Source organism: Eptatretus burgeri, chromosome 12, assembly GCF_056783735.1.
Source record: "Eptatretus burgeri isolate ZD-2024b chromosome 12, Ebu_testis_v1, whole genome shotgun sequence".
NCBI lineage: Eukaryota > Metazoa > Chordata > Myxini > Myxiniformes > Myxinidae > Eptatretus > Eptatretus burgeri.
The window spans coordinates 13885324-13905237 of NC_140972.1; the positions used below are offsets into that span (position 1 = coordinate 13885324).

Below are 19914 nucleotides of genomic sequence, written 5' to 3' on the forward strand. Positions count from 1 at the left end.
CGGTACCGTTCACGCAAAATTAATTCCGAAAGCCATTATCCCACGTAGGCTTATGAAATTTGGCATGCATCATCTACAGGTGATGCTCTACCAAATATATTCCGGTTTTTGTGATATATGGAATAGTTTACCCGCAGCGCCCCCTACAAATGGGGTATGCCCAAAAATTTAAGGCCCCCTAACGACCAGGTGAGTGCATCGATCCAAATGAAACTTTGCAAGTTCATAGCACACAATGAGTACTACAACTTTGCCTCAGGACATATTGACCGATATTGCTTAGGTCAGGGGTCAAAGGGCAAAAATCGATAATATGCGAGAGCTGGAGGTGCCTTCGCCCCAAATGCTACTCCTCCTAAGGTTATGGTCAGATGGTCATGAAAATTCACACTAATCATCTGGAATACATTGTGCACAAACAATTGAGCCGGATTTTCGATTTATATCTTTGTTCACCCACAGCACCCCCTCGAACTTTGGGGATTTCCCATTTCAAACCACATTTTCGGTACCTTTCATTCAAATTGATACCGAGTAGTTATCAGTAGATGGAACTCGATGAGATTTGGTATGCATAATCTTAAGGCGATTATCTATCTGCTATATGACATCCATTTTTTCTATATCTTATAGTTTTCAAATGGTAACCCTCTCAACTTGGGTGTCTGAGGGCCATTGAGCATTCCCGCTGAAAATTCAAAGTACACTAGCTCCAAGACGGTTGAACCGAATTGAATGAATCTTTACATGCTTATAGACCGTAATGAGTACTACAACTTTGCTCATTTTCATAATGACCTATCTCGAGTAGGTCAGGGGTCAAAGGTCAATAAGTGCATTTTTCGGGTGAAATTACCATTCAAGACACCCTTGCTCCTACACGGATTAACCGATACGAATGAAAGGTCATAGGTACAGAGTACTCAATGGGTACGACAACTTTGCTTCAGGACATATTGACCTATCTCGGCTAAGTCAGGGGTCAAAGGTCAATGAGTGCATTGTTCGGGCAAAATGACCATTCAAAGCCCCCTTGCTCATACACGGGTTAACCAATTCGATTGCAATTTCGTAAGTACTTAGTACTAGATTAACTCAGATCAGGGGTCAAAGGTCATCGGATGCTCGGCAACCCATGGGCACCTTCCGGCTTGTCTTTTTGTTTGTTTGTATGTCAAGTACCTGCAGATCGCAATTTTAAACCAATCTTCATGAAACCTCACCAAATGGTAGAGTTGGTAATAAGCGAGAAGCCTATTGTTTTGAGGTCAAAATAGGTGAAAGGTCACCAACTTAAGCCGAGTGTCTAAAATCCTAAATTTTCATCCAATTGATTTTAAATTCGAAGAGATTTGCATATCGGCTCACTGAATTCAATCACCAATTATTTTTGAGCTCAATATCGGCCAAAAGGTCAATATAAGACCATATTTTTTAAATTGTCAATTTTCATCCGATTGACCTGAAACATGAAGAGGATTTTCATATTCGGTCATTAAATTAAACCACCAATTATACTGAGGTCAACATCAACCCAAAGGTCAACAGATTAGGTGGTATTTGTAAAATCCTCAATTTTCATCTGATTGACTTGAAATTTGAAGAGGATTTGCAGATTTGGTCATTGAATTCAACCACTAATTATATTTAAGGTGAAATTTGTTTTAAGGATTTCACAAGCATCGTGCTTTGCACGCCATCTTTCTTGTTTGTTTGTCTGTGAGCAGGATATCTCAAAATGTTGGGACGGATTCGGACAAAACTTGGTGGACAGGTTGGGCATGTGATGAGGACAAATTGATTTGATTTTGGTGAAGACCTGAATCTGAATCTGGATATGACAATTTAAAAATGATTTTTAAGTGATTCTTCACCATTGAGAAATCAGGCAAAAACGATATATAGCACGATATCTCAAAAAGTTGTAGATGAGTCATGACAAAACAAGTTGGATGAGTTGAGTAGGTGATGAGAACAATTCATTTAGATTTGGACTAATGTCTAGATCCAGATCCGGCCTATCAGTGGGATACAAAATGTAAACTATTCAGTCTGGCGGAGCTATGCGCTCGACCGAATGCCGTTCTAGTTGTCTTGATTATTCTCAGCAATCCTCCTCCTTATACCCACCTCTTTCTTCTAGACCCTACTTGAATGTGTATCTCGTGATCGTTTGCTCACTAATGTTCTCCTGTGGTATTTCTCACGCCATCATCCATTAGTTTGCTTTTCATAATAACCTTGACTCTGAAAATATAAATAAATCAAAATTGCATCTTGTCAAAATTGGTACAATTTCCAGTGTCATGACGATAAATCAACTTTACCATGAGATGTAGTCAGCTTTCCTGTAAACCTGGACTCCAAATCTGCATAAAAACATGCCACGAGCCGATTCAGGCCTGAGCAGCATAGCCTACCTGTCTTGACCTTTGGTCTGAGTCCGAGTAATGCTGGCAGGCGTTACAAGTTGGAATCCTTCATCCCACTCTACAGGCATGCCCCAGATTTCATGAGGTACCTCTGCTTTCTGAGTCTATGGAAGAAAAAAAAGTTTCATCATAAGGTAGCAGAAAAAAACAAAAAAAAACAAACAAAAACAAATATAAAAAAAGACTGAAAAAAACATGGTGTGGAGATTTCATCGACCACATGAAAACGTGATCTTATATCACAGGGATTATATATATATATATATATGTATATATGTATATATATATATATATGTATATATACATATATATATATACATATATATATGTATATATATATGTATATATATATATATGTATACATATATATATATATATATATACATATATATACATATATACATATATACATATATACATATATACATATATATATATACATATATACATATACATATATACATATATACATATACATATATACATATATATATACATATATATATATATATATATATATATATATATATCAATCAATCGGCCGAGCAAAACAAACAAAATAAACTGTTCCAAATCAGAATTTCCAACAACAAGCTCACCACAAAAGCAAATGTGCATGCACAATGTCGTATCATTTGCGTGGCATGAAGACTGTTTTTTATTACAATCTGGCCTTATGGAGAAGCAGCAACATGATGGAATGGAAAGCAATGACTGGATTGGAAATGAAGCAGCGACTGATCGTCACTGCTGTCAGATGAACTCCACAGTAGCACAACAGGTGGATGCAACAAGGGGAATGGACAAAAAGGAAGAACTTAGGGGGAGAGGGAAGAAAATAATACAAACAGTAACTTGCAAGGAGAGGGGTTGGTTACGGGTTGGGGAGTGGGTGTTAATGGGGGAAGAATAGATTGTAGATCGGAATGTAGGATGAGCTAAGATGGTGGTGCAGTGCAAATTTGAAGTCTTGGAGGGAAGAACAGGATTTAACTGATTCAGGAAAGCAATTCCTCAAGCTGGAGATGAGGGGAACAAAGGATTGGAGGTGAGCAGCAGTCATCCTGGATTATGGTGCTCAATGTAAATCATTAAGATCAGGTTTTCGAAGGATTGGGCCACTGGTGTTGACACTAACCATCTTTGTTCCCTCCATCTGAGGAGGAAAAGTGTGATCTTCTTCGTCGCTCGGCATGTCTTGCGATTTCTGTACTAGGAAGTTGGAGCGTGTCATGCCCAGCCGGCGTTTTCTGACCGTGGAAGATCGTTTATCCTGCACTCGGTGGAGATTAACTTGCTTGGAGTTGATGCACATATGACTCGTACTACACATGTCAACTGACCATTCCGATAGATTCCTACAACAGGTGATTAACCAAAAACCAACCCATTCCTTTCACACGGTGAAGCACACAGAGCTGCTGAGGCAGTTTCAATGGCTAACGAGTACAATCCTGGATGGGTCGCCACTCCGACTCAGGATACAACATCCATCCATTGGGACCATACTCTGTACAGAGCGTCGGTGCTGCTGAGGCAGTCTCCTGGGCTATTGGGCACAATCTTGGACGGGTCACCACTCCCATGCAGGATACTCGAATGGCTTATTACCCCAGTAAGCCGGTACTCATTTTGCCGACCTCGGAAGGATGACGGGATGAGTCAACCCACCTGGTGTTATTTCAGCAGCTCAACAGGGGCTCAAACTCGAAACCCTAAGATCTTAATCCAGCCACCTGAACCGCTAAGTGAATACCAGGTTTATACAACAGGTGATTAGCTACAGAAGAATTGAACAAGCATTACTTCCAAACACAAAGTAAATCAATAAGTTGTATGCTCACCTCGTCGAATTTCACTCCAATGGGCGACAACGGTGGTGAAACCGGAGATGATGAACTGAAAGATAATGCCAAAGAAGCAATTGCACATGACATGGAACATTTTCAATGTTAAATCAACCGTAACAGAGCAACTCAAGTTGTTCACAAGTAAAAACACAAACTGTAATTGTAGTTGGGCTTCACAATCATCGAGCTCCACGTTGCAATTAGCCAGGCCCGAGACCAAAGCACTTAATAATGCGAGCTCAGGTGACCAATCTGATTACCTTCTCTTCGGCCTAAGTCACATTTGCCACGGCGGCCGTGGGGTCTCCAAAATCTACGGCCACGAGCAATTATACGGCGGCCGCAGTATTTCCACGGTCACATATGTTTTTATTTTTCGGGGAGCCGCACGGCGTGTTTATAAATTGTGGAGACCGAAAACGTGGGGGTGCCATACGGTCTTTGATTTGATGTCACACGGTGACCTTAGGGCGTTCCTGCAGCGGCCATATAATTTTCAAGGCAGACGCAAGGTGCCCGCAAGGTGAGCGCAAGGGGGGCTCCTAAAGCGAACGTGCGGCCAGCTGGACGGTAACGAGTGGGTTCTTTTTTTTTTTTTTCCAGTTCTTTTGTTTCGGCTTGTTGAATTGCTACGGTGAACGTAGAAATGAAAAAAGTTATAACTCCGTGTTATAATTCCACGGTGACCCTACGGCCTGTCAAATATAGCCATACGGCGTAGGGCCACCCCGAGGCCACCTCAGAAAATCTACGACCGCCGCATGTTTCTGTCAATACAGAGGGCATACGGCCACCGTATCCTCGCCGTAGAGCAAATGTGACTTAGGCCTTAACCTCCTGAGTAACACCACAATGATTACAAACAAATGCATTACCATAAGCATAAGAGGTTTTATTACAAGAACTAGAGAGTTCATAGAAGACGTTACCCCAAGCAGTGTTTAAGTCTATACTTAAATTTAAATAACATAATGATTTTAAAGATCGTTTAAAAAATTTCTGGAAGTTCGGCGGCTTGAAGCAGTCTTGAAATAAGTCACCCTTATACAACACCCAATTCAACATGTCCGAGTACTGCTAAACGGAAGGGTTTTAAAAGTGCCAAAAAAGGCGATTTGTGTTCAAGTATAGAATTCAATCTAAATAAAATAACGATTGTAAAAGTGAAATAAATAAATCCTACAATTTAGCGCCATTGACGCAGTGAATTTACTGCCATTGATACAGTGTCTATTCCACCACCTTATCTATCACGTTACATTAGTTATTACCTCCACCACCGAAGGTGAAGGTGGTTATGTTTACACCCCTTTCTGTCTGTTTGTGTGGAGGATATCTCAAAAAGTTGTGGACAGATCTGGATAAAATTTTGTGGACATGCTGGGTGTGTGACATGGACGAACTGATTAGATTTTGGTGAAGATCCGGATCCGGATCAGACTACGAGAACTCTTAAAGTGATTCTTCACCATTGAGAGAGTGCCAAAAACGATATGTAGCATGATATCTCAAAAAGTTGTGGACGAATTCAGATGAAACCTGATGGACAGGTTGATTCGATTTTGGTGAAGATCCGGATATGAGAATTATTTAATTTTAAAAGCGATTCTTCACCATTGATCGGGCCAAAAACGATATAGTACTAGATAGCAATATGCTCTCGTGGGTCAGGCATTGCGTGGCGGAGCTATGCGCTCTACCAAGTGCCCTTATAGTTCATGCCTGTTGTTTGTGTCATTTATGACATCCTTAAGAATAGTAAGTTTCATATTTGGAATGATTTTCAATGTTGTTTAACTGCCAAGCAGGCATTTTTATATTACCAACAATTTGTTCATATCATACATGTATAATGGATCTTTGGCTCGAAGTAGCAATTGCACAAAAATGCTGTGTGGCAAAGTCAAAGTCAAATTAAAACCAAGATCTGGGCTTTGTTTTTTGCGAGAATTTATCACCAAGCAGACCAGGACATGCTCCTCGTTCTGCTCAAAGAGTGGAGTGGGGAATTTAAAATCCTTTGAGGAATTTCTCAGTTCTGATAAGCGACTCGTTTTGAATACCATTACAGTTATCAAACGGAAGACCAAATACGGCATTGGAGTCATCAGAACGAACCTGAAGAAGTAAAGAGCAAAGATGGAGTCATCAGGAGGAACCCGGATAGGATTTGGGTTTCAGCCGCTACTCCACAACCCTTAAACCCAGTCAAGTGAGCCTTACAGAAAACTTCTTCAAGAATTAACTTCTTAGACACAATGCCATGATGCTACAAAATGTCAAATGAAGGATACTTTTTTTTCCTACATAAGATTATGTAACAATGTTGTATTTTTGAGGCCAAGACAGGCAGGACATAGTTTTGACTCAGCATGGATGGGTAATAATCAGCATTATCACACCATGACTTGTACAAAGTTTCAGTTTATTAACCCAACTGTATTAAAAAAGGCAAATGTATGTATGTACATCATAGAAAAAAGTAAGCCTGGTGTTGGCTTAGTGGTTAGGGTGGCGGCTTGGGATCCTAGGGTCCTGAGTTCAAGCCCCGTTGGCCGCTGAATTAATACACCAGGAGGTTGACTCAGCCTATCATCCTTCCAAGGTTGACAAAATGAGTACCAGTGCACTGGTAAGGGGGACACTGCATCAGCGGCATAGCCGCGTCCCAACCAATGATGCACCCAGCAGCCACAGGGTGCACTCGATAGAGAGATAGAAAAAAGTGCTGGACCGATCCATCTGGACCGACCGCTGGACTGGTGTATGTTCCCCCTCCATCCCACCCCTTACTCCAAATGGCCGCACAGCTGACACTGCACGCGAAAAGGCTGAAGGCCTAAACCCTGTGTTTGCTTCTAAATCTTGTATCCCAAACCCATTGCTTTCTGTACCATTCTTACCCAGTCACACACAGCTATTCCTGGACTCTGTGTTCTTTTCTCCTGACAAGGTGAAGAGCTTGCTGTCGAACTTTGACTCAGATTCTGCAACCGATCCAGGCGGCATCAGCCCACGTGCTCTAAAAACCTGCTCTGCTGCTTTTGCTCACCACCTCTCTGTTCTATTCACCCTTATTTATTCAGTCATCTTCCATCTGCTTGGAAATCAGCAATCATTACCATTCTGCATAAAAAAGGTGCAAAAACTGATCCCTGCAACTGCAGACCAATCAGCCTGTTCCAAATCATCAGCAAGGTCATGGAATCCATCATCACTTCCGACATCAAATCCTTCCTCTTCTCCAATGGCCTGATTTCCGATCATCAATTTGGATTTAGACCAGGTCACACTGCTTCTGCTTTCCCAACAGTGGATGGCTGTCCGAAGTGCCAAACATGAGATCAGAGCCATCTCCCTAAACATATCGCGAGCTTTCGATATGGTCTGGCACCCAGCCCTGCTCACCAAACTCTCTTCCTATGGTATCCAAGGCAATCTCCACTCATGGAGATTCCTCTCCTGTCACAGTCAACGCGTGGCTCTTAATGGAATTCTCTCATCCCCTCTTCCCATCTAGGCTGCAGTTCCTCAAGGCAGTGTTCTGGGCCCTGTGCTTTTTCTGGTTTTCATCAATGATCTCTCCGACTCTCTGGGAAATCCTCTTTATCTCTTTGCTGATGACTCCACCCTCTGCCGTACCATCTCTCATCCCTCTGATCGGAAGTCAGCAGCCTTTTTACTCTCTGCAGACCTGGATAAAATCACAAGCTGGTCAGACACTTGGAATATGTGTTTCAATCCTGAGAAATCTCACACCCGCACCATGTCTCTCCAAAAGGACCGTCTGGAAACCCTCCCCCCCCCTCCATATACTTTCTCAACAATCTTCTTGAAGAAGACGTTTCATTCAAGCTTTTGGGTCTCACTATCTGCCACGATCTTTCCTGAGAAAGCCACATCTCCAAGATGGCCTCCAACGCCAGTCGCCGACTGGACATCCTACGTCGTGCAAAGTCCTTCCTTGGCACACCTGAGCTCCTGACCACATAAAAAGCCTGCATCTGCAGTCTGATGGAGTACTGTTCCCCCACTTTGAGGCGATGCTCCTGCCTCATGCCTAGCTCGACTTCACGTTGTGAAAAACAAGGCTTTCAGGATCATTGGTACCTCCCGCGATGAAAGTGAGTCTTTGGGTCTCTCACTCTCTCTCACTGGAGGCAGGTCAGAGGTCTTTCTATCCTCTACCATCTCCCCTCCGGCCTTGCCCCCCCCCCTGCTCTGTGATCTGTCCCCCCTATATTTCCTCAGGGCGCTCAAGGTTCCGCCAAAAATCAAGAATCACTGCTCACCTTCACTCTTTCATTCCTCTTTTTTCCCACCTCAAGAACAAAGTCCCACACTCTCTTCAAATCCCACTCTTCCCTCCAGGTCTTCCAAACAGTTATTCACCACCATCTCATGTCTTTCCCCATCCAAAATCTTGATCTTTACTACCCCCATTAAACCACGCCAAAACCTACCTCCTTCAAATTCCGTTTTCCTTCCTGAAAGCCCGTTGTACCATCTTGTTTACCCCATGTTCCCCACCCCATCCCTCTCCCTTCCACAGATCTCCTATTGTCGCTTTTCCCCACTATTTTGTGCTTCCCTCTCCCAACCCTCTCGTCTCCTGCCTTGTTATACGTTTCTGTGTATTAACTCTTCCATGAGCCTCGACATCGTATACAAATTATTATTTTTAACTGGTGGGAATTGTCCATGCTCTTTGTTTAAATGATTAGCATCAAGCAAGGAAGCAGCACAAACCATTTTTAAAGCCTTTGGTATTACTCGGCTGGGGTTTGAACCGCCGATCTCCCAGACTCAGAGCAGACGCTCGAACCGTGACAACACAGAGTCTGGTATTAATCATGTTTGGGAGGAAGGCATGAGACTGGGAGGGGGAGTTGTATGAGCTGCAAGTGCCATTATAGATACACTTCTTTTTTTTTGTTTGATTCCAAAGCCACAAGAGAAATTATACAACATTTTTGCATCCATTGGTGAAAGGAGTGAAGTCCGTTCGTGTATGCGTTTTATCACCACTGCTGCCACGAGCTGATTGTAAGAACAGATAATGGCACGAACCCGACTCCTCTCATCCACGGATATTTCTCGTATTTCCTACATTTCCGCGAGTTCGATTTGCGTTTAGGAACAGAACAATTATGGTTAACCATATCGAAATTTCCACTCTTTCATCTAAATGCTGAAAATTATGTTTAAAAAGACGATTTGAGTTATCGATTTCACGCTAGCCATGGCAGGTTAAAAGTGCCCGGCGAGCAGAACAGAGTCACTGTGAACGCATACAGCTCATGTGCAAAATGCCTCATTTAGCATTTATACTCGTTTTGAAAGTCATGGATTGTGATTACATGGCAAACGGCTTCGCAATGATGCAAAATGATGAACAAGCAAACTACCAGAACAATGGCTCGTTCACACTGCAAAGTATTCCATTCCGAGGAGTGTAACTATTCTGGTGTGTTCCAAGCTAAGCTGCGAGCAGAGTGACTGTTTCTACCTCCTCATAAGCTGAGGGGAAACATGGTTGTATAACGTTACGTACGCAAGATGATCTGTCGCAGGTTCGTTACCAAGAAAGGCATCAGGTTGATCACAGAAATTACTGGATTTTGGTGCTACCCTAGTTTTCCTATCGTGGCCGTTCATTGTCTGGATGAATATTTAACCTTTTGCATTTATATCCTGGCAATGCTTCACAGAACAGGCACTTTCTTGGAAAACAGCTGTGCTGAAATGCAGCAAAACACATTTTAATTCCTTTTATATGGCGCTACTTCAGCTTGCATATTCAATTCCACCCAAAGCACCAGAAACTCTTCAGTCCAGAAACATAAACAAGACATGGCCTTTGCTGTATACACCGTTCTGTCTTCCTCGTTGTTTCAGGTGGCCGGGAGCATGATAACAGAGTGCTGGGAATGTGATGACATCACCAGACAACTGTTCCACCCAATGGGATGAGTTGGGAAAGCATCCCACAGGAACACTTCACCGGCCTTTGGGTTGAAGGTGGGGCTTAGGGTTGGAGAAAGTGATGCACAAGCCGTTTCAGAACAGGAAGAGTGAACGGTGTGAATGAAGTATGTGGTAGCAGGAAAGGGTTCTCTTGATTTACAAAATGAACAAACGCACAGATAAATCCAATGACGATGACATCGACATATACCAGCTTTAAATGGAACAGATTACATCCAGGAAGCAGGCAAGAAACTGTTCAAAGCTTCATGGTTAATCAGCGCACAAAAGCCAGGGTCGGATTTTTTTTATCTTCCAGTGTTTGTTCAACGTGAGCACTGTTGCTTATCAAAGGAAATGAAGAGAAGTTGCCTGGTGATAGGGGCTGAGGGTAATAACGAGGGCCTGTTGGTTCTCCCGAAAATAAATAAAGAAAACAAACTATCCCCTCTTGCAAATAATCTGGGCCATCTTCTTTGGAGTTAAACTTGTTTTTGTTCTTTTACAATTGTTTTACATTAATCTAAGGCTTGCATTGAACTTGCACATCAAATGACATGAAGGACAAATATGTCAGTATAGCTTCGATACTTTCACACAAATTACAAGGACATTGGTAGACAATGGACAAACACACGGAACGTGGGATTTTAGCCTGGTTCCCTGAAGCATGAACCGGGGGTTCAGATGGGAATGCCAACAAGCTCCGATTTCCAATAAACAAACAAAGGCTCCCACTTCCATCCACAAGTGCCAAAAAGGATTGAGATATGCATGCAGCATTCCATGTAAAATGTGACTGGCACAGCCATGACATAGTTCGAGCAGTGCATAAGCTCCAATTAAGGCAAGGAAAAATAAGAGGAATTAAATAAACTGTATCCCAAACACGACTCACCATTGATCGTCAACTTGCTCTCGGTCTTCGATATTGGCAAGTCTAGTTTCACTGGCATGCAGAAAACCCTTTTTGCGCAGTTGCTTTCCATAGCGGCTTGGCCTTGTGGTTTCCCCCAGTTGCTCAGTTTGATGAAGAAGCCAGCTATTGGATTGAAATGGTGGCCCACGTGGATCAGATGTGCTGCTGACACGCGCACTGTGGGAGCGCTGTATAGTCCGTGAGTTTTGAATGCACTCATCTTGGCCTTCAGCATGAGCCAAACATTCACCGACTAATGGTAAATGACCCATGCTGCCGGCACCGGTTCCAGGCAGCCGCTCCATACTCACAGGTTGAGAGTGAGCCAATGATTTGCTACCCTGATAGAAAAAACCATCGTCATTGATCCGCTTTTGTAAAAACTTATTCTCTTGAGGGGCGAGCAACTCCTCTTGACGGCGCTGCAAATTTAGACGCTCACGTGTAAGCTGGTTCTTTTGCATACGCATGACTGCCATAATATCCTGACAATCATATTGATGCTCAAGGTGTCGCCATTGCTGCCGCTCCTGAACTGCATGGCTGCTCTCTTCCAGCTGTTGAAGCATCTTTTGCTTGGAGTCATTGCTGAACAACTCTCCACGGTTTGCAATGTCATCTGGACTGAGGGCATCACCTTCGGCTTTTGTTTCCGAAGGTTCAAGGCTGTCAAAATCAGACAAAGATGACATGTTGTCTTCCTGACTCCCACCTGTAGGAGATAGTTCACCAACTGCCTCCTCCTTTGATGGACTTTGCAGAAAGTCTCCAGGTGTAGAGTCTTCTTGCTCAGTGGTTGATAGCTTCAATTCTGTGTTTGCAACAACTGGTGACAATGGCACATTTTTGCCAGACACATTTGAGCTTCCTCCAGTAATCCTTGGCTTCCTTTGTGATACACCTGGCAAGGGGCTCTCATTCCCAAAGTTGCTTTTTGATTCAGAGGTCACCCCTTCAAAATCAGAGATCTTACTGACATCGTTCTGTGGTGAGACTGTAAATGGGGATGGCTCCTTGACCATGGCCAAAGCACCTGTCGGTGATGGGCAAGAATTTCCAGAACGCTGCCGCCTATATTCTAAGGAGTAAGCGGCTTGATCAAGTTCCCTCTGTCGGTTGTTCTGCCTTCTTGCCCGTGCTTTCTCAGAGTCAAGCAGAAGAGAGCGAGGACGTTCCTGACGTGTCACACTATCACTACTTTGGGGCTCAGGAGATTCTTCAACTCCACTGGAGATAAAGAGCTGCTCCGAATAATCGGCAGTGTCATTCTTGATTTGCTTATCGGTGCTGTTCAACATAGACGAGTTCACGTTTGAACAAGGGCTTCCACCATTTTGGCTCGGAGGTTGCTGTTTGTCTTTCGCCAGTTCAGCATTCTCATCATTTGTCTGATGTTCGCTGGGATCTTTGCCTCCGAGCACCATATTTTGCTGCCTGCTTCTTTGGAGCAGCAATTCTTTGCACCTGATGAAAAACATCCATTGTACAATGAATACAATTGAAAAATAGTTTCAAAGTCATGCACGAGAGTTCACATTATGCTCATAATTACAGCCAGGTTGCCATCATAAATAAAATCTTTCCTTGCGACCTGGTGGCAGTTCAACAAAAAGACAAATTAACAATTGCCATCCTTAAACAGGAAATGACTCATTATTTCAAAGTATTATTTTTGCATTATCTCCCACTTGTTGTTATTATAGTCTTGACTGTGTTGTTACCTGCTCCGTTGTAGTGAACCCTTGCAAGCAGCTTGCAACCGGATGATGTTGGAAACCAAGAGCTTTTTACGCCAACAACGCTGAAAAGTTTAAAATGAACATTCAGACTGTTTCAGTAATTTCATAACGCAAATCAAGCATGTTTATTTTTTTATATAATGTCAAGGCTCGTACAAGAGCTAACACACAGAACGTATAACAAGGGGAGCAGGAGACAAGAGGGACGGGAGAGGGAAGCACAAAACAGTGGGGAACAGACACATAAGGAGAACTGTGGAAAGGAGAGGGATGAGGCGAGGGACACGAGGAAAACAAGATGGAAACCTCAGGGCCTTTCAGGAAGGAAAGAAAGGAATAAGGAGGAGGTGTGTTTGGGGTGGATTAACGGGGGTAGAAAAAAAACAAATCATGGTTTTGGATGGGGGAAGATAAGAGATGGAGGTGAACAGCTATTTTGAAGAACTGGTGGGAAGAGTGGGATTGAAAAGTGTGGCAGTTTATTCCAAAGGCGGGGGACAAAAAAGAGGAATGAAAGAATGAAGGCGAGAAGTGATTCTTGATTTTGGTAGTTTAACCAGAAGGGGGTTGCTGGCGGATCGTGAGCGCCCTGTGGAAATATGGGCAGGACAGATAGCAGACAAAGCAGGGAGGACAAGGACGTAGTGGAGACCGTAGGAGACAGAAAGCTCACCGATCTGCCTGTGGTGAGAGAGTGAGAAACCCAAAACTCGGCCTCATCACAGGAGATACCAATGATCTTAAATGCCTTGGTTTCCACAGCATGAAGCCGATAACGGTGAGAGGCGGGAGCACCAGCCCAGAGGGGAGAGCAGTACTCCATCAGGCCGCAGATGAAAGCTTTGTGCATGGTCCTTTCGAAAATACATAGTGAGAGTGTGAGATTTGTCAGGATTGAAAGACATGTTCCACGTGTTGTACCAGCTTGTGATTTTATCCAGATCTGCAGAGAGCGAAGAAGCTGTTGCTTTCCGATGATACGGCAGAGGGTGGAATCATCAGCAAACAGATAAAAAGGATTTTCCAGAGAGTTGGAGAGATCTTTCATGAAAATGAGAAAAAAGCACAGGGCCCAGAACACTGCCTCGAGGAACTCCAGCTTGGACACGAAGAGGGGATGAGAGAATTCCATGAAGGGCTACATGTTGACTGTGACAGGAGAGGAAGTCTGTGAGCCATGAGTGGAGATTGCCTTGGATACCATAGGAAGAAAGTTTAGTGAGCAGGGCAGGGTGCCAGACAGTATCGAAAGCATGCGATATGTCTTGGGAGATGGCTCTGATATGTTTGGCATCAAGGACCTCCATGCATTGTTGGGAAAACAGGAGCAGCCTCACCACAAGCTTCAGTGTATCATGGGTGGGTGGAAGGGTAGGACAACTGAAGACGAGAAGGGATAAATATGTGCATGAGAGAGAGCAAATTTCTTTGAAAGAATTGCTAGGATGAGTTGATGTCGGAGAAAGTAGAGATGGGAGACCAGTTTAGAAGTTTGATAGCTGCTTGAAGACCTTGTCAGTCAGCCTGAGCAAAACGCCAGACTTGACAACGCTGAGGTGGTTCTCCAACAACATCCAGAGATGTTACTTTACCATGAGGTTCACAGAAACTCAAAAAATAAAAATAAAATAAAAAGGTACAGTCTACTAATAATATAAAACAAAAATGAAAACACGTCTTTTTCTTTTGAGTTTATCAACATTTCATGGTCCAGAGACAATCACATCAGCAAGAAGCATTAATTTCAGAATTCATAAATGACACCACTGGAAACGAACCTGGATAGAAATGGCAGCACTGCGTGCACGCAGGAAACGTTTCCGGTCGAGGCACATGCGACACCACCTTTGTAAAAGTACAATACACCTCAAAACCTCAGCATGAAGCTTTTCCAACAGCCTTTGTCGCTCAGCCTCCTGGAGAAATACCTTCGGCAGAATTGAAACATCACAAAATGTGATTCCACTCGTTGCAAAGACAAAAACAGACGACAAACATGGAAGGAATAAAATATAGTACCGTCGGACCCCGCTATTCGTGGGGGGATACGCTCCTGAAAAATGCCATGAACAGCGAATCCGCAAATAGCAGGGCATCGTTTCAATAGGGGGAAAAAGGGGGACAGGGGGATAGGTTCCTGGCAGTTAGTGATTCATGAAGGAAAATCACATATCCCGTGAAAAAAGAAAGAAGAAGAAAAAAAACAACGCTAATACAATAAGCACAGGGCCGTGAATGTCAAAGCAGGTCGCATTTTATAAACCACGAATACGAGGGGTCTGCGAATTGCGAATCCATGAAAAACGGGGTCTGACTGTACTTTCATCCATTTGGATAACAAGGAAATAATCTTAATGGCAAATGATGCCCGTCTCAAAGAAGAAAGCCATCTGATCACATGGAATGTCACTCATTGAAAGCCATCTGTGTGAACACAATATCACAAATGAGTAAACCTTTGAGCAGTTTGAGAATTTGGCGAATCAGGCAGACGAAGGCATCATACGACGACGGGGTTTACTAAACTTTCCATAAGGGCCAATGAAATATGCACTCCATTAAGAACAAGGATTGCACATAAGTAATTTGGATAAGATGTAAAACAAAAAAGGGGGAAGAAAACACAGAAATGGTGATAAGTCAAAGGATAAACTATTGACACGACAAAATCACCATCCATCCATCGGGATCATACTCTGTGCAGAGTGTTGGTGCTGCCTAATCAGTCTCCTTGGCTATTGGGCACAATCATGGACGGGTCGCCACTCCGACACAGGATACCAGCAAGCTGGCACTCATTTTGCCGACCTCGGAAGGATGGCAGGCCGAGTTAACCCGACCTGGTATCAATTCAACAGCTGAGCAGGATTTGAACTCAGGACTCTACAATCCCAAGCCCACCACCCTAACCATTAAGTCAACACCAGGCCAAAATTACCATGGTTGTTGAAAACGTTGGCTTACACACAGACATGTCATTTAGCAAGTTGTATTCGACTTTGATTCATGAAATTAGAGCAAAAGCTATCTCCAGGATTTAATTACATCATTTCTATACATGGAGGAGGTGTGGGGTGGTGAGGGGGCAGGTGGGATAGTATGAAATGTAATTGTACCAATCGAGAAAAGCTGTTAGATAGGAAAAGCTTCCAATAAACAAATCCCTTTTTGGTAATCATACGAGATAGTTCAAAGAACACCTTACCCCTGAACAGTCTTGCAAGAAAAGGACATGGGCCAGGGTCTGTGAGTGGCAAATTTGATTGGCCGTGAGGATATAAAATGCCGTAATATTTTGTCCCGGTACAACTAAACGGAAGGGTTTTGAAAGTTCCAAAAAGTTTATTTGCGTTCTCCAGTATTCAAGTGTATAATTCAAATGAAATAAAGATTTTAATGGTTGTAAAAATGAAACCTTTTTTTCCTAAGTTTACCGCCATTGATGCAGCATCTTTTACACCACCTTATTTAACACTTACATTAGTTCTTCGTGCCTGTTGTTTATGTCCTTTATGACATCCTTAAAAACAGTGTTTCCTGTTTGGAATGATTTTCAATTTTGACTGATTGCCATACAGGCAGACAGTAAAAACGATTATCTCACTCCTCTACGCACACACGATCGGGATGAATTCAAAGCCAAAATACTGCTAAACGACAGGTTTGTTTTCCGATTCATGTGCAAAATATAACATTCAATTGAAATGAAGTTGTTCTTCAATCATAAACTGACGTTTGGAGAGATAGACAGACAAAGTGAACCAATTACAAATCCCCAATTTTTGCTTCATGTGCACAGGGTAATAATAATAACTAGCCGAAACCCCATCACAGATGGATCCCATTCATTCAACCACCCTCACCAGCTCACCTACACTCGAGGGACATGGACTGGACAGGACGTGCTTGCCCCCGCCTACTCATCCCCCGCCCCTGCCCCATTCCCCCCCCGCCTTCAATTTTCTTACCCCCGCCCAAAAATTTTATTACCCTGGCCCCGCCCCCGCCTTTTCATTCCGCGCCCGCGCGCGCACGCACGCACGCACGCACGCACGCACGCACACACACACACACACACACACACACACACACACACACACACACACACACACACACACACACACACACACACACACACACTGGTCTCTTGATTCCCCGCTCGACATGCCCCCACCCCCTGTCCACCCCCTCACACTCAACCCCGCCAAATTCATCCCAGCCCCCGCCCACTCATCCCCCGCCCCATTTCCCCCCCGTCTCCCGCTTCTCAATTTAATTACCCCCATCCAAAAATTTGCTTACCTTGCCCCCCCACCTCTTCACTCCTCGCCCCCGTCTCAACGAAAAGTGTTTATTCTGCTTCAGAATTGAAAGTTGACTATTGCCACTATGTGCGATGCACTCTTACAGGTACGAAGTTTCTTTCAGTCCAGGTCACAGTACCGAGAAAAAACGTGACGCGACCGCGAGGAGCACAAAATTGGTCCTTCAGTATTAATATATAGATAATTACTGTATGCAGTTCATTGAGCAATGACGATGTATTGTCATTTTATCTTTTCAATATCAGCATTAGGCGATATCAGTCTGGGTTAGGTTTTCAGCTTTTCAATATCAGTTTGGGTTAGGCGACGTAACAAGCGTGATGTGGTAAACTGTATTCCATACAAACAGGCTGAGTGCCACTGATATAGTAAAAACTTACATATTTACCATGTTTCTCTACATTGGCTGAAGCTCATGGAGCAGCTTGGGGAAATGAAGTGGTGCCCATGAAAGAATAAACTGATGGTGACGAATGAACAAATAACAGACACTCTTGATCGAATGGATAAATATCTTGAGATGTTATTCTTGTCATTTTCGTTGAAATTGCAGGAAAGGAAAAAGGGTCCAACCTGCCAAATTTTAGTCTCGCATTTTTTCGACAGTGATGTACCGTACTCTGCAGAGCGTTGGTGCTGCCAAAGCAGTTTCTTCGTAAGGCTTATACTGGGTGGTTGCATTGCCTTCCCAGCGTTGTCTGTCAGTGCTCTATCATTTTAAAATGCTGAGTGTCAAACAAGGAAGCCGCACGTACCATTTTTAAAGTCTTTGGTACGACTAGACCACAGTTTGAACCACAGACCACCCAGACAAATTTTTAAAGGATGGTGATGGAAATGAGCAACAGGATGATGAGTTAAAATATTCTTATAAATCTAAACAAGGGTTGTTTTTTTTTGTTTGTTTTTAATCGGCGTGAAAACATACAGGCAAGTTCAGCATACCTTAGTACGGCCCAGTTGGTAGCTCTGTGGATCAAGGCCTGTGCGTTTCAGAAGACCCATGGCATCATCTCGGAATTTTCCACTCCGACGGGGCAGGAGAAGGCGGAAGTGCTCCACAAACTCCTGCAAGGGAATCATTAAATGCCAGTGGATTTTCAAAGCGCATTGCATGTATTCACATGTACACAATAGTATTCAGCCCCTTAGCCAGAATTAACTGGAGGGGTGGGTGCTCTCCACCCTGTCATATGTTCCCTGCCCATTTTTGAAGTGTCATGACGTTCTGAAGACATGTCCTGTCCCTTGAGTAAATGTAGAATATATTGTATAAAATGTATTTATTTCCAAACTCCTCTCTGATCCATCATTTTGCCTTCCAGTCAGAGACACATGTGTAGGTCCAATTGGTTGGGGGAGGGAAGGGGTGGGTGTCGACTGGAACCATGCATGAAGTGCTCACTTCATGCACCTTACAAATTTGATTTGCACACTGCCCCCTTATATTTCAAGCTGGGGTCTGATAATGGTGTTGGCTGCATAAAAAAAATAATAATAATAAATAAATAAATAAACGCAACTACCAAAGTTTGTCAACTTGACAACCAAAAACCCTGTTTGACAAGGCCAAGGATTTATTATAAAACACTGACAAAAAAATTACCCCCGGTTGGGGGTGACGGTCATCTCTGAAGCTCTGAAGATGTGGATCTCTGATCGGCTTAGAATGGCTTCGATGTCGTCTTGTCTTTTGGTTCAACGTACAGACGAAATCCCGGGAGTAAAAAGGATAGAAAACCTCAGAAAACTACATTTCTGAGTTATCCGGAGATAGATTTTGAAAATGGTTGATTTGGAACATTTATGATCAATGTGTCTTCAAAAGGATAGAAACCGGACCTGAGAAATCAAACCGCATTTCTGAGTTATAAATGGCGGATGATATTTTGACAATGGATGATTTCACAAGTTTACAGCATCGGTGACCTTGACCTTGACCTTCAATCGTGTCTAAAGTCATACCGACGTGCATCACTCATCGACCCCAACCTACATACCAAGTTTCATCAAGATCGGGTGAATTTTTTTTTGACTGTATCACATCGACGATTTTTCAAACTTTGAAGACACGTGACTCGAAAACCAGGACGATTTTCAAAAAACCGGCCTGAACAAATTTAGATATTGTTCTATATTATCAGAATCCGAAGGAATTTTGAAGATCGGATTATAAACGGCAGAGGAGATAGATTTTTGAAAATTGACGATTTCGCAACTTTGGAGTGACCTTGACCTTGACCTTCAATCGGGTCAAAGGTCATACTGCCGTGCATCCCTCATCGACATCTACTCACTCACATACCAAATATCGAGAAAATCAGAAGAAAAAAATGGGGACGTACATACGTACGGACATCGAGACTGGTTTTATTAGGTCATCTCGTTAGAGATGACCTAAAAAGGCAACAGAAGGAGAACACCACCAACAGAAAACTGTACAATCATTTTAATATCAAGTCAAGTTGCACTCCCCTTCCCCACCTTCCTACCCTCACGAGACCCTTTCCCAGCAATATTACACAACTCTATGATAATTACCAATTTTCACCAATCACAAAATTCAAGCCGCCACAAATAAACGAGCTGTTCAGTCTGAACATCCTGTACCCATCAGAGGATGGAAAGAAAATCTTCGAAACAGTCAATGCAACATTTCACAAGGAATTGTGCACATATTTT

At 43.1% G+C, this 19914-nt stretch overlaps 1 protein-coding gene across 6 annotated transcripts in view; it reads right to left on the reverse strand.

Moving 5' to 3' along the window:
* LOC147015135 (unconventional myosin-IXa-like) overlaps positions 1 to 19914 on the reverse strand; it is a 219456-nt gene that overhangs the window by 37595 nt on the left and 161947 nt on the right. For 5 of the 6 annotated variants that reach the window (XM_085849590.1, XM_085849586.1, XM_085849587.1 and 2 more), the window contains 7 exons: positions 18178 to 18300; positions 14686 to 14835; positions 12890 to 12969; positions 11148 to 12632; positions 4277 to 4331; positions 3571 to 3705; positions 2421 to 2536 (listed from right to left, as the gene is read on the reverse strand). In XM_085849590.1, coding sequence (XP_085705716.1) covers positions 2421 to 2536; positions 3571 to 3705; positions 4277 to 4331; positions 11148 to 12632; positions 12890 to 12969; positions 14686 to 14835; positions 18178 to 18300 — 2144 coding nt within the window. The remainder of the gene's footprint in view (positions 1 to 2420; positions 2537 to 3570; positions 3706 to 4276; positions 4332 to 11147; positions 12633 to 12889; positions 12970 to 14685; positions 14836 to 18177; positions 18301 to 19914) is intronic. The other variant, XM_085849589.1, reaches the window with a different exon arrangement.